Source organism: Sander lucioperca, chromosome 16, assembly GCF_008315115.2.
Source record: "Sander lucioperca isolate FBNREF2018 chromosome 16, SLUC_FBN_1.2, whole genome shotgun sequence".
Lineage (NCBI taxonomy): Eukaryota > Metazoa > Chordata > Actinopteri > Perciformes > Percidae > Sander > Sander lucioperca.
The window spans coordinates 4933133-4959217 of record NC_050188.1 but is presented as its reverse complement, the minus strand read 5'-3'; the positions used below and the strand labels follow the sequence as shown (position 1 = coordinate 4959217).

At 41.3% G+C, this 26085-nt stretch overlaps 1 protein-coding gene and 1 long non-coding RNA gene across 4 annotated transcripts in view; one reads left to right on the top strand and one right to left on the bottom strand.

Moving 5' to 3' along the window:
* The window catches only part of khdrbs3 (KH domain containing, RNA binding, signal transduction associated 3), a 124431-nt gene extending 98593 nt beyond the window's left edge, over positions 1-25838 (bottom strand). For 2 of the 3 annotated variants that reach the window (XR_004102901.2, XM_031287197.2), the window contains exon 1: positions 25325-25838. Coding sequence is in view for 1 of the 3 variants with exons in the window: in XM_031287197.2 (XP_031143057.1) it covers positions 25325-25415 (91 nt within the window). In the remaining 2 variants the exon portion in view is untranslated. Of the gene's footprint in view, positions 1-24849; positions 24872-25324 lie in introns of those variants that run through there. The other variant, XM_035993229.1, reaches the window with a different exon arrangement.
* On the top strand, positions 1175-14475 carry LOC118493448. Its single transcript, XR_004895403.1, has 3 exons — positions 1175-1294; positions 13124-13126; positions 14465-14475. It is a non-coding gene; the product is annotated as an uncharacterized LOC118493448 (long non-coding RNA).
* Positions 25839-26085: the final 247 nt, after the last annotated feature.

The window sequence follows — 26085 nt, the reverse complement described above, 5'->3', positions numbered from 1 at the left end:
GTAAAAGTTAATATAAAGAATGCAGACCTCTCTCCCTCTGCACCCTCCCTCTGGTTGGTGCTAGACTAAGAACTGAGCCTCCTATCAAGAAAGCTAGCCAACTAGCTAGCCAGCCAGCCACTAAATTAGTAACATTTAACAATTTAATGTTTCACTCACGCACTCTTGTCACAGCGTAGGAAAGCACATTGCTATCACCACACAAGTGACAACTGTGTTTGACTCATTTTCTGTAACTAGTTTAGCATGAAGGCCTGTTGGGTGGAATTAGCGAGCCAGCTAACTAGCCAGCCAGCCACAGCAGGCTGCTTGGTCCCTCCTTTTCCCCAGCGCAAGGAGATTTTTTTGCCGAGGGAACGGATGACAGCTCGGGAGATGGACAATCTGGTTAGCCATCTCCCGGTGTCCGCTGTGTCTAAGCAGAGGGACCGGCTCTGTGCAAAACGCTGTTTTTTTATGTATCATGGCAACTGTTTATATATCCGGTTTCCCTTTTTTAATGAACAATAGATTACCGCCGCATGCTGGGATTGAGACTTCTTTCCTCTCACGCAGGCGCAGAACGTACGTGCTAGTTGGCGGTCCACTGTAGTCTTTGCGGTGTGTTCAAGTGCAAGTTTTGGCAAAGACACAGGCGACGTGAGGCGACGTGAGGCGACGTGAGGAGACGTGAGGAGACGTGAGAAGAAGCCAGAGTCGCCACTAGTTCTGTGCCATCGGTTTGCTGTATCAGCACCTTTAGGCTGTGAAAATAAAAAAAGGACTGTGAAGGGTATGCATACTCTTCGGGATGCCAGTTCACAGTACAACACATTGAAGCTGTGTCCTTGTGTCATCTGAAAGAGAGAATCCGTTCTCACACCACGGCAGAGCCATGTGAAATGTCTCAGTGCATCACCACCCACTGCACATCATTAGCATGGCAGGTTGGAGTTAAAAAATATAGGAGCCAGCTGTCCACTGCTGTCGTCATGTTCACCCAGTTGGTGTCCAGGTTAGTGCTTTAAGCCGGTCGGAATTAAATTGCACCTTACAGGGCTCTAGAATGCGACCATTTTGGTCGCACATGCGACCAAAATTTGTAAGGGTGCGACTAAGATTTATCCTTCGTCGCACCGGTGCACGTAACGTCCTCGCATCCGCTGCCTCTCCACGAACGAAGCGATGTCGTTTATATCGATATGGTTTAATGTTGCGTTACGTGACCCATTCCTTCTGTAAAGCCGTGCCTGTGTTTGGATCTCTCTCCGCGCAGCCCCGCCCCAATTCACTCACACACGGCACCCCTGCAGCAGTTTGGACCGGCGGCGCTGTGTCTGTCTGCCACAGCGCCGCCGGTCCAAACTGCTGACATTTGTCTACCGTTTTAATTGTTATTAACAAAGCTATATATTGTTAAGTATGAGAGGGAAACCTGTATTGGTACCAGTGTTTACGCTGGTAACTCTCTGTTATTGGGGCCGCCACGGCGAAAAACCATACCACCAGTGCAACCAAAGCAAAAAGTTAGTCTGGAGCCCTGCCTTACAGGGTTAATGGGTTATTTAGATCTGCACAAAAGCATCTGGACTGTTGTTGTGCTGTGACAATGGCAGATAGATAGAAAGTGTGTTTGCATGAGACTTGGCAGTGGAAATTGTCGATTAAATTATCGCTGTGAAAGCCTGGGTGCGAAATACACCTTTGAAGCACATACATGCCAACTGTGGGCAGGTGATAATGGGATGGAATCTCAGCAGCTAAAGGTCATCCACGTGTTATGTGTTGTTAAATGTGCTGCTGGTAGAGAATATCTTCCAATCTTGCTCATTTGAAACTGTGGAAAATAAGAATGTAAAAAAAAAAACACACAAACAACACACTACTGACTCCTAAAAACACGTTAGACATTTTTTTTTACGATCAATTCCATACAACCTTTATATTCTCTAACTCACGTGTCAAACTCAAGGCCCGCGGGCCAAAGCCGGCCCCTCGCATATTCTGATCCGGCCCGGATATCAATTTCGGTTCACAGTCAATTTTGGCCCACCTAGTTGTGCGCCAAACCAAAAACATGGGAAACTGTTTTTCAACTTGGAATTACGCGACACTCGAAGCAGAATTTAGCAAATTTGCCGACTTTGAGACTCAGAAATTCCCCCAGAACCAGAGAGTTTGCATATTCTGGCTGTGAAAGATGCTTGTTGTGAGTCAGCTGTGTGGTAGCCTACTTAGAAAATGTAATCATTGTTTGATTTACTAAATTCTAGGATGGCTTTGGAACTTTTTTGCTGACTTTTTCAGGGCTTTATGTGGACCAAACTGTAAGTGAGAAGACTATATGAGACATGCAATAATTGAGTCAAAGATATTTTACTTTTTCGATGAAATAAAAGCATGTCAATAAACTCTACATGTCTGGCCCTTGATGTGATTCTCTTTTTCCAGTGTGGCCCTTAGTGAAATTGAATTTGACACCCCTGCTCTAACTCGTTTAATAAATGATCTTAATGGCAGTAAGACTAAACCAAGCAGAAAAGCTTGTGGAAGGTTATACCTCTGAGACAACAAAGACATTATTTCTGAGTATCTGCACTGGATTTGCTCATTTGAAGACACTATGTCAATTGATAAAATTGGAAACAGTGTTGATCCAGAGCCAGAAAATTGCTTCTAAGTACAATTATGTTGTTCTGCAGTGCCAGAGCTCTCATTACACATTGTAATGCAAAAACATAGCATATCCTGTTTATGACGATTTAAGCATTGCCAAAGGGCTTTATTCGTTGTGGTAAAGAGGCTTTGTTGTAATTGTTGTGTTTACTGCCCTGGTTTCCAGAGCTTTCAACGAATAAACCACATGAACAAAAACAACTACAACGCTGCGCAGTAGTGTTAGACAGCCGATACTGAATAAAATATAATTTTCAAAACATGTATTTGACTGTTGGAGCTCTCTCTCTCCACCTCTAAGCAGGCTTTAAATTCAGGAAACATAATGCCAAGTCTCACCACTTCCATTTCTGGCTCGGAATATCTGAGAGCAATTTGGACAGAATTCAACTTTTACACATTTAGACCTGTGACTGCAAAACATTTGAAAAAAAGATGCTGAAGCCAAGTGCTTCATCAGCTTCACATCGAGGGCACCTAAAGTAATAACGCCAAAGACTTTCATTTCAATAAATGTCTGTTGAGTCACTATCTATGGTCAAATGAGTTAACACAATGGGGATTGAGCCTATGGCCCGCTGATGAAAGCCCTTGTATAGGGCCCATGTCGGAATGACAGGTTTTAGTGTTAAAACCTGGGTGTCTGTGGTGACAGCACAGCGGCGTGTTTTCCATCACCCTGCAGTGATTGGTCCGCCAGAGAGGGTAGGCGGAGCAGCAACAGACTTTTTCGTTTTTTAACTCGCTTGTGTGTGAAGTGGCACTGTTTAATTCTGGTCTCTGCTAGCGTTGCCAACAGTTACTATGGCCGAACAAACAAAGAAAAGAGCGATGACTCCAGACAATAAAACTTCTAAACAAGTGCAAACCCAAAGAAAACTGCCAGCTGACTGACATCACACAAGCGACACTGTTTGGATCCCTGAGGGGGGGGGCAATTCTTCCAAAACCAGATTGATTAAACTTGTACTCTATATAGACAATGTATCTCAAAATTTGATGCCTTAACCCTTGTGTTGTCTTCAGGTCAAATTTTGACCCGTTTTTCTAAATTTCTATTTTAGAAATGTGGATTTCTTTTTAACTACCTAATTTTATTTATTTAAATAACACAGATGGATGATTCCTTACAACGCCCTTCGCAAGTACAACAAGAGATCAGATCTCTACTTTCATTGAATTTTGGGTGTTTTGTAAAGAATTTAGCATTTGATAAAGAAATTGAAAGGTTTTTGGAAACACTATTCTCACTGAACTTTCATATAAATGAGGTTTATTGACCATGAATTCCAAAAATAAGTGTAAAACTAATAATAAGTTGGTGTGAGGGGTGTTTATACATGGTAGTGAAAAGAAGCATTCAAGAGCAAAAAAGCAAAAAAGTTGAAAAAGGGACAAAAACGTCAGAAAAAGTGTTGATTTTCAATTTGGACTGGGGAAGACCTGTGTGCACGGTCTAATGGAAGACAACACAAGGGTTAATATATCAAAGTCTTAATGAAGAAAACCATTACCACTGCATTTAAGACATTTGCATTATTGATCAATCGTTTGGTCCATAAAATGTCAGAAAATAGTGTCCATCAACCTACTGAATATTGAGAATATTCACTTTTGAAAAGCTGGAACCAGTGAATGTATGCTATTTTTGGATTAAAAACTACTTTAACGAGTAACCGTGTATTGAAATTGTTGCGGTTTCATTTTCTGATTACTGAATGATGAATGAATCAATAATTTTTTTTTCATCTCTAAAAAAGACCATGAATCTTTTTTTATAGACCGCACATCTTGATTTTTCTTGTATTGATGATCATACTCCATGATATACAGTATGTATGATTATTCATTTTCATGATCTTTCTTTGTATTTTTTGTTCCGTTTCAGTCTGAGATGGAACACACACTTAGAGTGTATTATATTATTTCCACCTCAATGAAGACTCTGTGGGGTCGACACAGCTAGTGTTAGACTACATAAAGGCCTTGTACACTTTCTTCTTTTTTTCTATTCCAGAGCCTTGAACTCGTAAATGTGTTTGAAAGTCCTGATCTAAACAAGCAGAGCTATGCAGTATGTACTGTGTTAAGTTAGAAAAGGTGTAGCCATTCAATGCCAATGCAGCAGGTCTCTTTCCCCTATAGAAGACACATGAAATAGCTTGTTAACGCTTCTCCTGTTGCTACACCTCAGTAGCTGCAGCGTGTCTCCGCTCCTCTTCCTGCTGCCCTTAGCTCCTATACTTCATCCCAGCAGACGTCTTACAGTGCTTTGCTCAAGGAGAGAGAACCAGACATGCACATCTCATTAATTATGTCTCAGTTGAAATATCAGTCCAGAGCTCCCAGCCATTTGACTAAGGCAGAGGTAATGAAACCCCGTGTAACAAAGCTAAACGAGACAGAGTGGGGATGGAAGGCGGGGGGGTCGGCAGGTTGGGGGAGAGCTAAATCTGAAGCTAAAGCAGAAGCTGAGGTTTAAATCGATTTGAGGCTAAAGTTTGGGGCTGTAGAGCTGAATGGTTTAGGCTAGGTTTTCAGAAAGGAAAACACCATGGCTTTGGTTTCCAAAATCCTAAAAAGACACTTTTATGAGAAAGTCATCACCCCAACTTAAGTAGAGCAAGGAAGTCTGGTGCCTGAAATCAGCTCAATAGTCCGAAACAACAAACCAATGATCTGCTGCCCCCATGCAGACAGCCATATCATATCAGCATGTACAGTATTTAAAGTACCAGAAAGTAAGCTTCATCAATAAATGTTTCCTAAATGTAAAACATTGAGAAGGTCACGGTCAATTACATGGATAAAGTAACATCGATGACATTCACGCTGTCACAAAAGGGGAGGATTCGAGCCTCCGGGACGGGACGGGGACAGATCCAGTTGAGACCTGCTGCCGCAGCCACATCTGCAGGAAATCAATGATTGATGCCAGCAGAGACAACAATGTTTTTGCCTTTGTGCAAATTGAAGAAACATAACCATAAATTTGCAAGTGGTAGATCAATACAGCCCAGACGTAGCCAAGTCAGGAGAAACGTATCCGAAGGAAACCATTCGATAACTCCGATCAGAGATGGACCGGTGGCCTGCTATTAATCTTCCATTTCCAGCCACAGGTCAGTGGTTGTTGTGAACGGGTTCGAGACGTTTAGTGACAGATTCGGCCATTAAAGCTTGCACTGATGTGTATACCTGACAATCAGATGGATTTCTCCTTGTATTATTGGTGCAATCATGACCATTCATCAGATGTGGTCCATTAGAGTGGTCACGTTACAAAGGGCGGCACTGCAGCCCTTTCCTTTCACCAACACGACTATATCAGCAGCCAACGGGCAAACATATTCAGTATTTCATCTCGTATTGCTTACATGACAGATCATTGATCGTGTGAGTTGGATTTCCAACATAGAAAGTTCGAGGGCTCCTTTTTTACAGTCTGCAGTTTTTGAACGTATCTGTATTAATGCAGTCATTGTAACCTAAAGCAATGCTTAGTTAGGAACAGAAGAAGTGTTTTTCTTTCCATTTTAATGGCAAGGACAGGCCTTTGACTATGGTTAATAGTAATGTTCCCATTATGCACCGCAGCGTCTCTGGAGACTACCCTTAAATATGGGACTACTCAATCATGACGAGAGGAACCCATGTCGGAATGAAATGGGTCATACGATCCTTTAAATAAATATGATAATGAGGCAGACACTAGCGATTGCCAGGGGGTTTATTTATGTTATGTGGAGAGAACAGTAGGTAGACTGGCACAGAATAATATAGCTACAGTGGAGAGGCAATGAGAGTGGAGAGTGGTCTACAGCAGCACATTGGAGTAAAGATGGGATGTGCTTTGCTGCGGTCTGTGCAGGTGTGAATGAGCTTGTTGTGCTACCATGCAAATGATTTAATGTGATGGGAGTTGAGGGAATTAGAAAAAAAAAATAGGTTTTATGAATTTGTTTATAAATGACATAAATTTGCAAATTTTTGTATAAGAAATATCTGATGACTGATATTACAATAATTTACCGCTGGAATAAATTGGTACCAGGACAGTTACATTTACTAGTGCTCTTAGCAAAGGAAAAAAATAACCACCCTATGTATTTTGTTGTTGAAGTATATGATGAGGATAATGGTAAATTAAATAAAACGTAGTTTGACAGTAGCAGGGGCGAAGATGAGTCATAAAGTCAGTATGTTTGTTTACCTACCTAATGTGTGCAAACATTTGCCACCATAAGCTACTGCTCATACCAGTCCAAGTAAAGTTGACTATTTTATCTATTTCAAAATGTACATAGTCTAGCTTTAAAGAGGAAAACATATGTCTACATCCATGGATAGGGTTTAGGCATTAACAAATCCAATTCCACGTACTGAAGTAGATGGTTAAGAAGGAAATCTTTCAATAAATATGGACCTAATATATTCTAAAAATACAGTACAATTCACTGTTCTTCATCAATTCAAAAACTTGGAATTGGAAATCTGCAGAGGGGCCCTCACTGCTAACTTTAGAAACCTCCAAAAATGGAGAGGTTATGAGAAAAACACCAGAGTAAAGAGCCCAGGATTACTTTAACTCTGGAGGAAGAGGCTTTAAACGAGTGCCTTGTGATGAACGGAAGGTGGCTCCTGTAGTTGGGCTCTTCCCCCTCAGCAGGGGTCACAGTTATCTCTCACTGGCCGACCTGACTAACACAGTGGGGAGATCTACGACACAGGTATTGCAATTGTTCCTACAGCGCTGTAGATTCCCCAGCCTCAAAGGGAGTAAAAGGAACAATAAGTCAAGTGTTTGTAGGGATGTCACGTTACACTAGGGTTAGCTACATAAATTAGTGTGCCTCGATATTTGGCTTCTGTTACACATCATATATTGATCGGTGATGTGATCCTGGAGATTTCTCCCTGACCAGAGTGCAGCAGAACTGATCTACAAAAGCCTGTTTGGAAAAAAAAAAATGTCATATCATATATTGTTCACTAAATGAAAGAAATGTTTTAAAGTATGTAAAAAAAAAAAAATACTCTACTATACTAACATTTAATTTAACATGGTTTTCCCCTAAAATGTAAAAAAATAAATAATCTGAAAAGTAGCTGGACTCCGTCTTCCTCATTGAGAAATTCTGGATCTCAGAGGACTTTGCACTACAATCGGCTACGTATCAGAATGGTTAAGTGTAGGTAGAATCTGTTATGTGCATATGCTGTTCGTTAGCTTATTAGCTTATAACTGGCCGTGGCTGACAGCTACCATGTCGGTGTGTTTTCACTCTCTGTACTGACAGTCCACGCTGCGCTGGAGGTTTCGGGTGTCTTTTCCAGCTTTTGCGCATTAGACAGGAATTGGCTTTCAAGTCTGTGACGTACCTAATCAAGCTTGCCAAGATCTTAGGCAAGTGCACAGACATCTCCCCCTTCAGTAGAGGAATGTGAAAACACCACTCTAGTGACAAACTCTGCACAGATACAAGTCAGTATAGTTAAAGGACAGACATTTCAGGGGACATAAACATAAGAAAAACACATTTTCAGTGGAGGAGGGGGACTTTAATTATTCGGTTAGCAACCACATACGGGGCAGTGGTGGCCTAAAGGTTAGAGAAGACAGCTTGGGACCGGGAGGTCGCCGGTTCAATCCCCAGACCGGCGGGATAAAATCTGGGTGAGGAAAGTGAAAGAGCAGTGTTTGTCCTTCCCTCATTACCACCACTGAGGGGCCCTTGAGCAAGGCCCTTAACCTCGAGCTGCTCAGTGGCCAGCAGATCAGACTGTGGTTGTACTGGGCAGCTTCCAGGTATGAATGTGACAGGTTGTCATTGCAAATCTCAATCAACTTACCTGGATAAATAAAGGTATATATAATAAAGATATATATATATATCATTTTTGTTTTGTGTCTTAATTTTCCACCCTGAAAAGAATAACATTGAACACGGAATGTGTGTAACATTTTGGCATAAAAATAGCCAAATTAAAAGATGAAAAATGACAGAAGATATATAATATAATATAAAATGATGAGATTCTTTTTTTATTGTTATTTAGGTTCAATCATTTGAAAAGCTAATGACAGTATGCAAATTAATAAACTAAGTAGGGAGATGACATTCATTTGTTTTCTGCCTAAATGTGTCTGAGCAGATGCTCCAGTTAATATAAATCATGCAGCGTGCTCCCCAGTGTTTGTGCTTTCTTTTGTAAATCAACGCACTTTCCCTCATTGATTTTGAATACAATGCTCCTTGTGCATGCAGCGGTTTCATTGATGCTACAAGGTTACAGACTCTTTGCTCATGAATGCCACCTGCTCTGGCATTTTCTCCATCAGCTGTGGAACTGCAGTAATACTGTTAGCCTCTGTGAGACGTCAACCTGCTCCTGTGCCCTCAGACGTTGTACTGTATGTGGCTGTCAGCGCGGCACCTCTAAAAGGCTCACTAGACCCCGAAAAAAAAGACCTCTGATTCCCGGCACTGAAATGCAATCCACTCCTCCGTGTGTCTCCCTGGATCCTGTGTTCTTATCAGCTCCTCCAGGATGAGACACTGTCAATACAACAACCACAACCCCCCCCCATACTTCTCATATCAACGCGGCCCATCTTCACACTGAACCCTGGTCAGACAGCAATTAAAACCTCAGCCCTCCGGCGGAGGGGTGGGCGCGTGCGAACCACAGATCTATAAACTTGATTTCTATCCATTCACCACGTGCAGCCTCCCATCGACGCGCCAGCTCAGGAGGCGTCGACTGTGTGGACTGCACGCTCGCTGTAATTACAATCACCTTTCCCAGAGATGCATTACATATGACAGAAAAGGATTGAGCTGTGATACTTGTGATCCCGTCACTAACTAATGAGCTGCCTCATACAGTAAATAGCTGCGGTGTTATATAATTGACAGAGCCACTGTGCACAGCTATAAAAAAAATCTTACCATGTTGTTTTGGGTGATATGTTCCTTCATTAGCATGAACACGCACACTGTAGTTTATTTTAAGTCAACCCTAAATACACCGTGCTGCTGCCCCAAATACTCACTAGTGCACCACATTTGTATTAATCCGCATCTGAAAATAATCCCTAACAAATGCACTATTTACCCCTGTATTAGTCATGTTTTTTAAAGCTTTTTAAGGAAATTACTGAGCCCTTTTTAGAGATGCAACTATATATTTGGGACCTGTTTTAACAGATTTACTGTATGTCTTCGGTAGGTGTAGGAACCAATGAGCTTGAAAATTCGAAAATGATTGAGACGGACTAAAATATTGTGGTTTTTCTTTCCTTCTTTTGAATGGATTTACTGACGTTGAGGGCAGTATAGAATAATGCCAGCCTCATCATTCAACTCCTCTGCTGTGTTTGTAGGTAACATAGGTGGTTCCCTTTAAAACCAAGTTGAAATTGCACCAAATAGTGTTTATTTTAGTGTCTATTTTACTTAATTTATTCCCATTCGTTATTATGAGTTGTAGGAATTTGACCAAAACAAGAGGTTTATTGGTTATTTGATGGATTTCGTTCTTGTTTAATACCGACATTACCAGCGCTCTGCTAACTAGCATAATCATACATAATACGGAATAAGTATATTTTTTCAAGTGTTGTTCCTTTATAGTTCCTATACAAAACAAAATGCTGTCTTCTTCAGTATTGAGCAACAACTATAAACTCCACAACTCTGCCCAGATAATCTATGCTTGCAGAACAGATGTCCCTTTTAAATAACAGGTTTGTATAATTAAAACGCCAATGTGTTGCTTTTGTGAGAGCCAAGCACAGCCTCACAGTACGCTGCAAGGCCTTTGTTCTGTCGAGGAAATACAAAAAAAAATATCTTTTCTGTGGACTAATGATGGCCGCAGAACCAGACAGAGATTTGACAAGCAGACAGACAGGGATCCACTTCCAGGTCAAACTTTAACAATCCTCTTATTGGGCAAATCCTGGGTCAAACTTTAACAAGAAGTGCTGCCAAATGGCACTGTGAAGGTGCACATATGAGCCATCGGTTGGAGTGTCAGACAGACAGCAGCAACACAGTATGATTTTTATCACCAAGGAGAGAGTGGATAATTGTGCTTGTTATGAGGGTTGTACATTCTGATTTGACCCCTTGTTTATGGTTTGCCTGTAAGACTTAATGGATGTTTTACAGCCAATTGCAACAGCAGTGACATGTTAACAGGCTGACAAAAAAAACAATGTACATGCTGCATCTGGTCGCTGTGCTGTAATAATGGAAATAAGGTGATGAGATCAAGTCTGTAGGTTTAAAAACAACCACTCTTAAAACATACACATTACATTATTGTGCTTTGCAGTGTATCCAGTAGTGGAAGAAGTATTCAGATACTAATATCACACTGTAAAAAATACTAACTTACAAATAGAAGTCCTGCATTGAAAATGTTGCTTAAGTAAAAGTATGTAAGTATCATCAGGAAAATGTACTCAAAGTATTAAAAGTAAAAGTATTCAATGCAGAAAAATCCTCCCATTTTAGAAACTGGAAACAATCGTGTGTTTAATGGTCTAATCATTTCAGCTGGACTTGTAGGCCGTTATATTGTTGGGTAATTTAATTTATAATAAAACATCGTATTTTATAAACTATGTGTGTTTTGCGTGCAAAACTCTTTGCAAATTTGTAAAGTAACTAAAGCTGTCAGATTAATGTATTGGAGTAAAAAGGACAGTATTTCCCTCTAAAATGTAGCAGAGTAGAAGTAGAAAGTAGCATGAAAAGAAAAGACTCAAGTAAAGTACAAGTACCTCAAATTTGTACTTAAGTATGGTACCTGAGTAAATGTATAACCACTGAGCGTATCCTACTTTTAAATGACTTTGTTGGCATGCTATATAATAGAGGAAAAGGGCACAAGAAACAGAGGGAGACGTCCCGAAAAACTCTGAACACAATTCTGCTTTAATATCAGGCTCTTAAAATAGAGACGGGGGACACAGCCAAGAAAGCCGCCCAGCAGGACACGAGGAGGGGTCTCTTGGCACTGGTGCTAAATGAGCATCCATCTCTCCTCCTCTCTCGGTGCATTACAAGATAACTTTTCCTGCTCCAAAAACCCAGAAAATGCACTTAACTTTCATTTACTGATCCCACCACCCCTCGCTCATTAAAGATTCATGGCCACCGCCATCAAAGCCTCGGCTTCTTTTTCTGTTTTCAAAAGGTGAGCGCGACATTTAATACTTAACGTCCAAGTGAAATTAAATTGATTTCTTTGTGTCTGCTACAGCCAACAGTATCACCGAGCAGAAGGAAGCTTAAACCAGGGTTTCCCCCAGTGTATTGCAAGCCTGGTGGCCCACCGGGCCTAAGTTGCCCCCCACCAGGCCTACGCCGCTAGAGTGCGGATCGGGCCGCATTTTTCTGTCCGAGCCCGGCCCGCTTCTGACAGAGCAGTAACCGAACCCAGCCCGAGCCCGACAGGCATTAAGGTATTCATGTCACAGTAAAAATCTCGTTTTTTTCCTTATACTAACGACACATGTACGTTTGTTTGTGTGGAAAGCCCGCTTTTATTAAGCAACTGTAGGAAGGCATTCGGAAATGTCAACAGATGAGCGCATCAGCGCACACGGGGCAACAAGCGCACGTTAACACAGGCGCGCACCTACATAATAAGTTTTTTTAAATTTAAAATGTTCAATGCCTTATCGCGCTGAATTTACCGAGCCCGACCCGAACCCGAACATCATTTCTAAATATCTGTCCGAACCCGGCACGGCCCGTTCGGGTATCCATCCTCTATAAGCCACTGGAAATAAAACAATTTTAATGTATTTTTAAGGACATTCTTCGGTTGGAAACTTAGACATAGTCATATCTTCAAATCTCCATTTAGCTTTTGGCACTGACTTAATGTAGGGCCCTGTGGAATCTGTGTTTAGCTTATTCAATTCTTATCACAGAAACTATTGGGCTTACTATTGCCATCAGTCTGTGACTGGCCTCAGGTGGGCCCTCGTTGATAAAAAAAAGACCGGGCTAAACAACTTTTCTGGGGGAAACCCTGTAAACTGTAGCTAACCAATACTACTAGCTCAACCAAGGAGGACGCCATTAATGTTTACATCTTGCGCTGTCACGAGCACAAGCCTCTCATCCATGAGTATACGCTTCCTTCTGCACGGTGATACGGTTGGCAGGTGTAGTTCGGTAGAGAGAAATTAGGTCCTACATAATACTGCTCACAACCATGTATGTGGATTATCTTGAGTAACCGGGTCATGATTTCTGGAAAGAGCCATTGCTGTTAAGTAGGGCTGGGCGATATGGAGAAAATCAAATATCACGATATTTTTGACCAAATACCTCGATATCGATACTGCAACAATATTGTAGGGTTGACTATTGGTGCCAAAATATTCACACAATGAGATTTTTGATAAATAATCCTCAGTAATGTGGATATAATGACGGGTAAGTGGGTAAAGGCAAATAATAGAACTGGTATAATAGTCTGGTGGGTTCAGAAAATGACATCACTTTACTGTAATGTAGCCTTTAAAACCAGGAAAAGACAAGACTTATGCCATATCACGATATCCAAAATCTAAGATGATATCTAGTCTTACATCACGATATCGATATAATATTGATATATTGCCCAGCTCTACTGTTACATTTTTCAAATGTATTTATTTGGCGCTTTGAGCACCACAAGCAGCGTGCCATTTAGTTCTAGACGTTTGGTAAGGACCCCTTGGTGTCGCGTTTTTTAACGCTCTGGGTAACCCTTTGGCGCCATTTTTCAACGTGCAGGGTACATTTAGGCAACAAAACTACTTGGTTAGGTTTAGGAAAAAGAGAATTTTGTTATGTTACTACATTAGTTAAGTACGGTAAGTGACGTAAGGTGACGTAAGTGACGTAAGGTGACGTAAGTGACGTAAGGTGACGTAAGCGACGTTCGTGCGTTGACTTTTGGTTTCACGCGGGACATGGACAGCGGTCTCCTGGTTGAAAGTCCTTTTGTTGCTTATTATTTTATTTTACGGACTTGTTGCTCTTCATTCAACGTCATCTCAGTGCGCCAGGGTCGAGCAGTTGATGAAACCCTGGTGGGTCTCATACAGACGATAAAGGGTGAGGAGTTATGAGTGAGACCGGGCTGACAACAGCACAAGTCTGTTTACTTTGTCTCGTTTCCTACGGTGTAACACTGGCAGACAGGAAGCCTGCCGGCTGATCTTTTTTCTTCCTTTCAACAATTAAAAAAAACTATTGATAGTGCATTTAAAAACACGTTGACATTATTTTTGACAAGAAAAACGGTTGACTAAATGTCATTTCAGTCGGACTTTAATGCACCAAAGAATATTAATGTTGTTAATGGTTACTAATGGAAGAATGATGACATTTGGAAATGAGGTTTTGTATCTTTCCATTAAATCTTAACATGCTTAACTTAACATGTATGGTTCTGTTTTTTGTTTTTTATAATTGGTTATGGGATTCTTCCCCATGTTCTACATGGCACACAGTGTTTGAATGTAAGTCTCTTATGGCGTTTTTCCATTACATGGTACCTGCTCGACTCTACTCGACTCGACCGCGGTGCCCCGTCCTCCATTTTCCATTGCAGATTTAGTAACGCCTCATGCCTGAGGCAAGCATGGCTGGTCGTCATAGCGACACCGCAGGAAACTGCCGTGACCTAACACGACACATACACACACACACACACAGAACGTCGAAGGTGTGTTGTTTTTGAATCTCAGCATGTGGCTGTTGCCACAGCCAGAAGACTAATTTTGTTTCAAAAGAAAAACACAGCTGGCTAAACTATTTAAAAATGGTGTTTGTTCAGGACACCCCCACGTCTGTTGCTAGCAATGATGACGCAGCGATTAGTGACGACTCTCTCCAACCAATCAGTAGTCTGCAGGTTTTCACCTCACCTTTTGGTATCGCCTCAGATTGCTTGGAACCTCGACGGAGGTGATGCTAAAAAAAGTACCTGTTTGCAGGTACCAGGGACTTTTTTTCATAATGGAAAACCAAAAAAGGCGAGCAGAGTCGAGGCGAGTCGAGCAGCTACCGTGTAATGGAAAAACGCCATTAGTTTCTGTACGCTGTGTCTCAACAAGACTCCTTTGGAGAAGAGTGCTGCTTATTAGCACAACACACCTATTCACATACTGAGTACAAATTACAAAATATTACAAAACAGACTTCTCCTGACACCAGAACAAATTGAAAATCACAGATTAGTCCAAGGGTATTAAACCAGAGATTTACGGAGGCGATGCAGATGACAGCATTTAAGACAGAAACAGAGCAGGGTCTATTCTTTGCTTTTATCCGAACTTCTCGTTGGGCTGTAACATCTGCACCGATACCGCGAGTGTCTCAGACTGGATTGGAGGCATTTCTCGCCCATACTGAAATCGGTACCCAAAGGGCATAAATACATTTAACATTGCCACAAAATGTAACGTCTTTGGCTGCAATATTGCTACATTCAGAAGGAAGAACACGTCGGGCTACCTGTGAACCCTTGTACTGTGCCCACTGACAACAGAGTGTTTGAAAAAGGCTTTTATGCTTTTATGGTGATCTTTCAACATCTAATGCATCCAAGCATCAGACTCACAGAAGTAATAAAGAAAACTGTACACATAGTGGGCACATTAATTCTCCCAACATCACATGAAAATGGAGGTCAAGATCTTCAACCTTGGCTTTTCTTTGCCATGTCTCAGTGATGTTTGAGGGGAGCTCTGAATCATAATATTGTACTGAACACAGTATTTACTGAGAGTGTAGGTGACTTACCCCATCTGTTTATAAAGCAACAGGCTCAGGCAGACACTCTGCCAGCAAAAAGGCACAAGGTCCCTGGGCTTATCTTGGTAGAGGTTTGCTGCCGCTGCTCCTCGGCAGCAGCGAGGTGGAACGATAAACATAATTAAATTGAGTTGGATTACACAAAATGGATCGGATCAGTTGGGAAGGTGGAGAAGCTAATCCAGTGCAATCCACTCTATAGACGTGCCAACCACACAAAACGACATAAATAAAGAAGTGGGAAAGGGAAGTGGTGGCGGGGACATCAAGGCAGGGCAACAGAAAGGACCCCTTCAAGTAAAAACCAGCTCCAGAGTCAAATATTAACTCTGATATCGCAGCTTAGTGCCGAAAATAAGAAACACTAAAGGACGGTAATGTACATGTACGGAGCGCAGAATGTGTTTAAAAGGCTTCCATAGTGGCAAAACTTAACAAGCAATTAATTTCTTTTGAGGAAGTAGGAGATTACATTTGTCTTTCATCACGACAGTAATTACAGCGATTTAATCATGGATGAGACTCCTTCTAGCTTTCACCTGTGTTTTAGTTATTGAAGATGACTGAGGTTTATGGTATGAAAGAGAAGGCAACAGTAGCCTGGGAGTTCCTATATTTTCTTTTAAGACATCTGAACTTTTCTATTTATCACTAAAGCATCTTCGACAGCACTCCCATAACTACTTTTTTTTTTTTTATCCATTTCAAACTCCAATTCCATTCCGCTATTCCATTTTTTGTTCCCCTCCTCAGATTGTATTTTCCCTTTTGTAACTGACTTTGGTACAATCCCCTTACAAATAACCTTTCCCTGGGGAAAGAGACTCTTACTTTCTCTACAGCCCTGCCAACCCGCTCGTATACCCTCTCTGTCCTTTCCATCCCCATCTCCCTTTGTCTCACTGCCTCAGGCACAGTAAACAGGGTGATACAGTCTGGGGGTTTCTTCTGCTTTTCAAACTAATCCAGTGTAATCCTAGTCCGTCTGCGTCCTGTCTTGGGCAGCGCTGCAGAGCCAATTATCATCTAATAAAATGAGGATTATTGGATCTACCGTATAAGTGATGCAGGGAAAGCTAATGCAGAGGCTGTATTGTTCATGGGATGAAGCCATGGGCTCCTTTCAATATCCGTCCTGTCCTGTTACGGAATGAAATGCGTCTACAGCACCAAGTATCAAAAAATTGACTGAAAGTTGGCATTTAACATCAATTTGTAGTTTTTGTTTACGCAAATTGTAATTTTTATGTTCTTGTATGGCTGCTTCAGTTTAGACACTACATTTTGGCTTTCTTTGTTGAATGAAAAAATTGTTTTATAAAAAATACCTCAAGAATAAGGTGTCAAAAAAGCACTGTTACTGTTGATTCAGCCCAAAAGAGCATTTTGAAAAAGGCAAAGAGGTACAAGACTGTGTACATAAACGACCGTAGTCTTCAGTGGTAGCAGCTGGCAAGAGCTGTTTTATAGCAATCGCTCCACCAATCAGAGATGTCTCTGTTACACTTAGGATTGTAGGCAGAGTAGGTAGCACTTGTCCATGAAATCACGAATAAAAAATGGTTTTCTTAAAACAAGGTAGATTTAATACGGACTTCTGGCTTCTACAGAGGCATAAACCTTTGTTTCACCATCATGAAGCTTGTGGTAAGTCTCCCGTGGGTCCGTGGATGGTTTAGACATCATGGCAAATAATCAAAATGCTTATGAGTGGGATTTTACTTCCAGAACCACACTGTTGTTGCTGTATGGCAGGAGTTACCTACAGTATTAATGGTGGGAGGAAAGCAGAGCGCCCACGCAAACACGGGGAAGAACATGCAAAGTCCACACAGAAAGGCTCCCCACCCCCGGACCGGGGATCGGTCTCGGGAGTCTCAGCCTACTTGCTGTGAGGCAGCAGTGCTAACCACTGAGCCACCATGCCAGGTCCTGTATTGGCACCTGTATCAAAAAAAATACCCAGCCGTGCCAAAGACCCAGCAACACACATCTCTAAATGATCTCCTTACCAGAGATGTGAAATATCAGCTTTCAGCATACTTCTACGCCCAAACAAGTAGAGTTTGCATTATTTAAGCTGCCCTGGCTGGCCGCTTTAATTGGGAGTCTCCTTTTGAATAGCCGACCTAGCAGACAGCTCAAGGCAGGCCCCTCAGCAATGTATGAATGCAGGTGGAGAAGGAAATGCTCATCTTTGTCATTTGAAATATGAATGCAGTATAAATACTGGAGCAGCATGTTCAACATGGGAATTTGACAGTCTCCACATTACATCAACAAGCCAAGCCCAGGGCAAGTTTTGTGCCAGGTGGAGAATGTGTCCTGTGCAATATGGTGAAGGTATTGCATGGACGATGATAGAATCGCTTAGGAGATGCAAGAAAAGAACAATGAACCAACAGATGGAGAGGAGTAAATTAATTAAAGCAATTAATAACTTGTTTTGTGGTATGAGTTTTTGAACGGGGGCAGAAAACAGGTACAGAAAGAGTCATAAAAGGGACTGTGACATGATGATGATGAATACTAAAACTACTAGGGGTGTCACGGATTCATTTTAAAGGAGAACTATCCATTTTTTTTTAGCTTAAATTACCTTAACTGAACAGCTTCGGAGTCATTGGAATGGTTATATGACTTTTTTCGGGTTGAATGGTGGTCGTCTGGCTCCCCCCTAGCGCCTGTGAGCGGAAAAACCACTCGGCCTCAGCGTCAGGAAGTATCGCGTGGTATCAGGTCTCGCGATGTAACGAATTGCTTCACGGCACTGCACACATACGCCCAATCAGGAACCGGCTAACAAGGTAGCGATGGAGTTTTTCACACTATCGTCATGGCTGAGCCGGCAAAAAAGAAGCAGAAAGCTAGGAAAGAATTGTCGGAGGAACAGGGAAAGAGGAAATCAGGCATCTGTGGTGCCTTCAGGTGCACCTCGTTAAACTAATGGTGCTGCGCCTCGGAAACTCTGAGAAACTCAAACTGTTGTTGCAAAGTACATTTCTCCCATCTAATGGGATGCTCTTATTCTGAAATTGCTGTTCCTGTTTAAAAAAAAATCAATCCATGACCTTAAAAACGAAAGTCAAATTGAATCCGACTCAAAATGCTCAAATTTTCTCTGTAAAGCACGAGCCTGTAGGGTATCTGAAGTACGGCACCAATTCTAAAACATGACTTTTTCTACAGAGGATCGTTGGAGCAGTGGGAGTAAAACAAACTCGTGGGCCATAAAACCCAAAGACATTTGATCCATTGTTCATGTACTGTAAAAATATTGATTAATGCAGCTTTAAATATATACACAATGCATGTCAGGCTTCTAATGGTTTAATGTTTTTCAGACACTTTTCCCTTGTTAGACTGGGTCAATTATGCTCATCCAGGTGACGCTAGAAATGACTGCACACGGCTTTCTTCCAGCACAGTTATAATAGATTTGATTACCTCTCATTGTGAACTACTGTGTCTGTTTTGTTTACATGCAGAGGAACACCGATGACTGGTGTTAATATTCTAGGTTTGACATTTTAATTCTATTAAAAGGCATCATATTGAGTGCTGTACCTGAGTGGGGAAATTAAAGCATCATCGGCTCATTATTGCTGCATTAACGAGTGAGAACATGCAGGCCACATTAAAAAAAAAAACAATGCAGGCATGTGACCGGTTGCGTCTGCAAACGAGGTGCTGTTAGCTTTTATAGCTGGGATCTGCCTGTGTTAGTCCTGGCCTACATTCCGCCCTCTGGATTCCGGTGGGAGCTGCAGCAAACCAAATACAGAGCTCTGCAAACACCTCTTGGCCACAGCGCCGCTCAGCAGCCTACCACTGCATGTCTGAATGCAAAGCGGGTTTGCTGGAGCTCCCCAGTCTGCCCTCTTCCAGTTCACTTGCAAGTTCACTACATCTGCGGGTCAAATCCCCAGTCAGCTCTCGGCCTCTGACGGGTTCAGGGCCGTGGCTGTGGCTCCACCTCAGTGTGTGGCTCAGCATGTCGGCCAGCCGCAGATCCACAGATCATTATCGCTATCAAACACTGTTTCCCCAACAAAACGATATCGCTGCCTTTGATCCTACGCCAAAGCTTATTTCTGTTCACTTCTGGGCATTCTAACCCAGGAGCTGCTCTCACTCGGGGCAAAACCCAAGCACGGCTAAAAATAGGCCTGTGTTCTGTTGATGAGATGGAAATGTAGGAAATAACAATGGGGCATCATGTCTGAAATAAGACTACTCCCACCCCACCCTACCTGCTCAGTCTGGGCAGATAATGTATGCTTTTCTGTGGTTTTTCTTTGTGGATAAGATAGCTGAGGCTAACAATGCTCAATGCAAACATGGTGCTGTGCTCCTGCTGTGGAATATCCAATTAAAAAGCACTAGGTTTCAACGTGCAAACTGGGCCAGAGGTCCTGAAAGATTCAGAGTGGGCTGCACGGTGCTCTGCATACACATACTGAACAAACAGAATACATCTGGTGCAGGGAGTGACTACATTTTGAACGCATTGTTGTTTACACAACTTTCTGGAAATTCATCCATAGATGATAGTCATTATACTGTTCAGCAATGGGAAATCTATTTAAATGATGAAAGTCCTAACTGTGCTGTGATGATCAAAATAATCTGAATAATGGCTTTTCGCATTCTGTACGAAGACGATAACAACAGCCTAGTTTGCTCAGTGCAACAGGGCCGCTAACAGGTCAGATTGAAATCCCCCCCCCATGTTAGAATGGTTATTGGCATTTCAAATGATAAAGTTACAGCCCTAAAGTTAAAAAAAAAAATTATATACTGTTTGTAAGGGCAAGAATTAACTTAAAATAACAGATGAATAAATATTGGACAGAAGTGTTTTACTTGTAGCAGGGCTGCTCGATTATGGAAAAAAAAATCGTAATCACCAAATATTTGTGGTCAATATTGAAATCACGATTATTTAACACGATTACTTATTGACTTTTGGAAAGATGTTGCAATTACAGTTCAACAAATCAACAGTGAAAACAGCTTGAACTGTGGAATTCCTCTCAATACTTTTCCCGTTTGTCATTCAGAACATCAAATATGAGTTTACTTGCTAAATGTAATGTGCAACATTTTGATTGCTCTGTTTTTGTGATCGTTAGGAGCCAGAATCATAATTAAGAAATAATATTGTAATTCATTGCACAGCACTAACTTGTAGCCCTTGTGGCACCATGTGCTGTAGGGTAGCACCGATTTCATGTAAATAACTGAGCACTTCATGCCTCACGAGTTGTTTCCATACCTAGAGGTAGGGCTGCGCAATCAATCGCAATTTTATCGAAATCGCAATATGAACTAGTGCAATATCCAAATCGCAAGGGGGCGCAATATTTGTTAAAGGCAAAATATTTGTCAAACCATTCTAAAATAAAGTACTGTAGTGCTGCAGAGACGTCCCGGCCTACAAATCGTATCCTACAGACTAAAGAAAAAATCTTTGTTTGGTACAGATCCTCGAAAAAAATAAATTGTTTTTTATATATTTTTCAATAAAAATGAGAATAATGATACAAGAATGATCATTCCCTCCAATATCGGGAATCATATCGCAATACCAGTCAAAATAATATCGTGCAGCCCTACCTAGAGGCCCTTAATTAGTATGCTGCTGCTGAGGATTTTTTCATTCCACGTAGGCTGCTGGTCCTGCTTGTCTCTTACTTTGGCTTAAGATATTTCTCCAGCTCCCTGTGTCTGCTGCTGACTGTATGAGGCTTGTCACAGGGGCAGAGATATGGTCCTCGCGGGATAAGAGCTCTGCGAACGGCCCAAACTTATCAAAGCAGCCCGCCCTGTCCCCGAGCTTTGAACACAATGCTTCCCCTAATTTCTCCAGAATGGAAGTCCCTCCAGACCGGGAGTAATCTCATATTTTCCGTTTGCACGCAGTAACTCTAGTTACTCTAGCTCTGTTCCCTGCATCCCTTGCCAATTGCATAATCAAGTCCAGAACTCATCAGCAAGATGGCAGAAGAAGTGCTCCATTAAGCTGCATCATGTTCCATCTGTTGTGTAAGACAGAGATAACAGTATTTACAGTTTTGGAGTTGTGGCAGACGCTTTCGGCCAATTTTTTTGTGCACCGCAGAGTTCTGCTTACTTCATAAAATGTCACGGATTAATTCTGCCACTTGCGATGGTGGCCAACTGCAATTTTTACCCCCACCAGAAGTGTTACATCAAGAACTTGTGTTACCATTTGAATGTAAAACACATTGGGGACATTAACTCTAAAGTTCTTTTTTGGCCGTTTCATATTCTAAGTATTCCATCATTTTTATCCAATTTTGGGGAATGGACTATATTTGCTATAACTCTACAGGGTACCTGCGGTGTGAAGTGGTTGGTAAGCGTCTTTCAACTTGGCATAAAGTATTCAGTGCTCAGGTCTTTCTATCAGTGAGGAGAATATGTATTCACAGAAAGACTAACCCAGATTTGAGAAACCAGTTGATAAGAAAAAGTGCTGAGTAAAACACAGCCTTATCTTCCTCACAGACTGGAATGAATTCACCTTACTGTACATGAATCAGCTCACTGCCAGATGCATTAACCTACATCTGTTCTTTCAAACAAGACTCCAATCGGAAACCAACATTGTCCTGGCCATTACACCCATTACTGCAACATACATTATCATTATTTTATACAAGTATTTCATTTTACACATCACTATATAAAAAGGCGATTATATACTGTATGAAGGGTGGGTCTTACATATTTATTCTCTACAGTGAAGATGTGTGCCACTTTTATTTTAGTTTTTGGGGCATTTTCGGCCTTTATTTTGACAGGACAGCTGAAGACATGAAAGGGGAGAGAGTGGGGGGGAATGACATACAACAAAGGGCCGCAGGTCGGAGTCGAACCCATGCCCGCTGCTTCGAGGAGTAAACCTCTATATACGGGCGCCCGCTCTACCAACTGAGCTATCTGGGCGCCCCACTTTTCTTTTCTAACGAGCACATTACAATTATGTTATTAGTAGCCCATCTAAGGACGTAGCAGGAGTGCCAAACTCCTTCGTGTCAGAAACTCCAAACAATTTCAAAATGTAATTCATTTGACCACAAAACTCCAGTATGATACAATCTGACGATATCAGAGGGGAAGTGTCGCATTTGTGATCATTTGAGACGAAAAGCTTCACTTATTTGTATTCCGTCAGTTACTCGAACAGTCAATCGACAGAAAAATTCACCAGCAGCTATTTTCACAATTGATTCATGGCAATTTTTATTTCAGTGAATTGTTTTTCAAGCAAAATGCGAAAATATGTCTTACCGCAAGCTAACCAATTTAGGATTTGCTTCTTTTCTGTTTTTTTCTTATATTACTGTAATATCTTCGGGTTTGGGACTGTTGGTCAGAGAAAACAAGCAGTTTCAAGACATCACATCGGGCTTTAGGGAGTTGTGAAGGACATTGGTCACTATTTAGTGACTGTCTAGTCACTAATATATATTATATGATTTTGTCGATTAATCGATTAGTTGATGTAATCGACAGAGCTGTGCTCTTTGAGAGGTGGTTAAGACTAGAAAAGCACAATATAAATGTAGTTAATGAACCATCTGTAAAACTGACTTTCTCCACAATTAATCCTGCAAAAGTACCACTTTAAATCTTGTGTTTACCAGAAATGTGCTCATAAGTTTCTTGGAAATGAGTAATTAAGCATGAATAAGCATAAAAAATGACTCATCAACTAAAGAAATCTTAGTCGACTAAGACCAAAACGACCGATTAGTCAACTAATCGACTAAGAGGTGGCAGCTCTAATATATATATATATACACACACACACGTATATATATATATATATATATATATATATATATATATATATATATATATATATATATATATATATATATATATATATATATATATATACACACACACACACACACACACACATATATATATATATATATATATATATATATATATATATATATATACACACACACACACACACATATATATATATATATATATATATACATACACACATATATATATATATACATACACACACACACACATATACATACATATATATATATATATATATATATATATATATATATATATATATATATATATATACATACATACACACACACATATACATATACATATATACATACACACATATACATACACACACATATATATATATATATATATATATATATATATATATATATATATATATATATATATATTATATTGTGCAGCCCTACCAAACACCAGCAAAGAAAACACAATTACATGAAATCATGCCTCACTTTGCAGGGGCCTCTTTGGAACCATTTGAAGGACCCCTTGTGGTTCCGTGTTTGGGAAGCATCAGCTAGAAGGGACATGGTTGTCTAATTAAACAAGCGTGGTGCAGGAGCTGCATCTAGGGCTCCGATAGAATGAGTTACAGTGCAGCAGGACTGCTTACAGACTAGTGCTCCCTGTCCGTTACCTTTAAAGCCAACAACAGTCTGTCTGCAAGACAGACTGTCCAAAGCCCATGAGTGGTACTTGAAGGATGCACTTGGATTCCATAACAGTGCACTTCACCACATGAGGAGCATCGCGGGGCTGTGACTGAGGAAGAGCAACATTCAGACAGCTTCAAAAGCAGAGGGGCTGTGCAGTGTGCAGAGGATTAATTAAAGCGTCTGCAAGTGCCGCTGCTGCTGCTGCTGCTGCTGCTCCATCCGTTCAAAATTCCATTTCGGTCACGTCCACTTGTTCAAAGGAGGAAACACATGTACATTTGAATAAGTGTGTGATTATTCCCCCGCTTGCACCACGGCTTACACATGTCTGCATGGGATAGAGATGACTGCAGCCTGCAAACTGGGATGCCAGATGGATTTAGTGTTTAACTGATGCTTCCACCTAGGGTCGCGCAATATATTGATATTATATGGACATCGATATATGAGGCTAGATATCACCTTAAACAAGTGTTGTCTTTTCCTGGTTTTAAAAGCTGCATTGCATTAAAGCGATCTAATTTTCTTAACTTGCCAGACTTATTAGCAGTTTTATTATTCGCCTTTACCCACTTAGTCATTTTATCCACATTATGGGTGATTATTTATCAAAACTCTCATTGTGTAAATATTTTGCGAAAGCACCAATAGTCAACCCATATCACCGCAATATCGACATTGATGTATTTGGTCAAAAATATCGTGATTTTTGATGTATTTTTTTTCTTTCCCAGATCGCCCAGCTCTACTGGCTATCATTTTATGTTATGACATCTAAAATAGGTGTTTTTTTTTTCTGTACAAATATTTACTTTGCTATCACTTACATTTCCCCAGCTTTGTGCCCGATGAAAACCTGCGGCAAAATCCTTATTTTGAGGTGCCAGGGGTAAGAATGTCTTCATGTATGGTGGTCTCATGTCCCAAACTTGTCCATTTGAAATGAAAAGTTTGTTAACCTCTGGGCTGAGCAATGAAGCAGGTGCAGTCTTCAGTCAAACCTGCCTCTACACCACAGAACAGGAGGCTGGCTATATGGCTCAGTTTGCTCTGGAACAACTTGGCAGAACAGCCATGCTGCTAAAAAGGACCTCGCTATTTTAGCGTTACCAAATAGGAAATTGTAAGTAGACCCACAAACCTCGTATTTATAACTTGAAGTAGGCGGTGCTGGTAGAGTCATGTAGCCTGCAGCCCGACACCGAGCGTTAAACCTGAACAGTGTGAAATAGACTCACTCGGAGCTGTTTTCTCAAAGCTAAAGTGTTTACTTCAGTGTTTTACCGCGGACATTTAGCCTACCTTGATCCAGTAGCCGCAGGGAGTGCTGAAAAGACGGGTCCAGCGTGTCCTTCTCTGCCATAAGCTCCGGCAAGTACTTGTCGCTCTCCATCTCGTCCTGGGCTTTTGGGGCTCCAAGTAAACCACTCGAATGTAATTGAAGTAAATACAAAAAAAAAACAAAAAACAAAAAAACTTGCTCAACGTCCAAACGGCTCCAAGTTAGGGCACCGCCGAATATTTCTGTGAAGCAAACTCGCGGGCGATAGTGTCATTCGCGCTCGCGCTACAAGAGCATTTCTTCAGTCCTCGCGGCACACACATACAAACAAACACACACACATACACACTACACACAATACGCTGTTAAATGTGACCGGGAGGTTTTATCCCATCGATGTGTTGTTCAGCCAGTAGAGCCCCGCTACACATCACAGCCGCTGGTGTGAGGTTCCCTCTCCTCTTTCTGGGTATACAGTCAGGTCTCTTTGAAGCTCCCTCTGTTGTATCCAGTGCTAAAATGAGGAAACGGCAGCTATTGGTCGCAGCGTTCGACATGCAAGCCGGTGGAAGGGGAAGGCGGAGCAACACGACGGAGCTGGCCGCGGTGCTGAGACCCGTCATTAGCATATCATTAACATAAAGTTACCATGAACAAGGGCGGCAATTCAGAAACACTGAGCTCGGGAAAAGTGCCTGTTTCTGATAGAAGCCACCATTTCAAACTAACAAAGCCTGTTTGCCTGGTTGTCATGTTAATAATACGTCTCACTGGAGCTCCA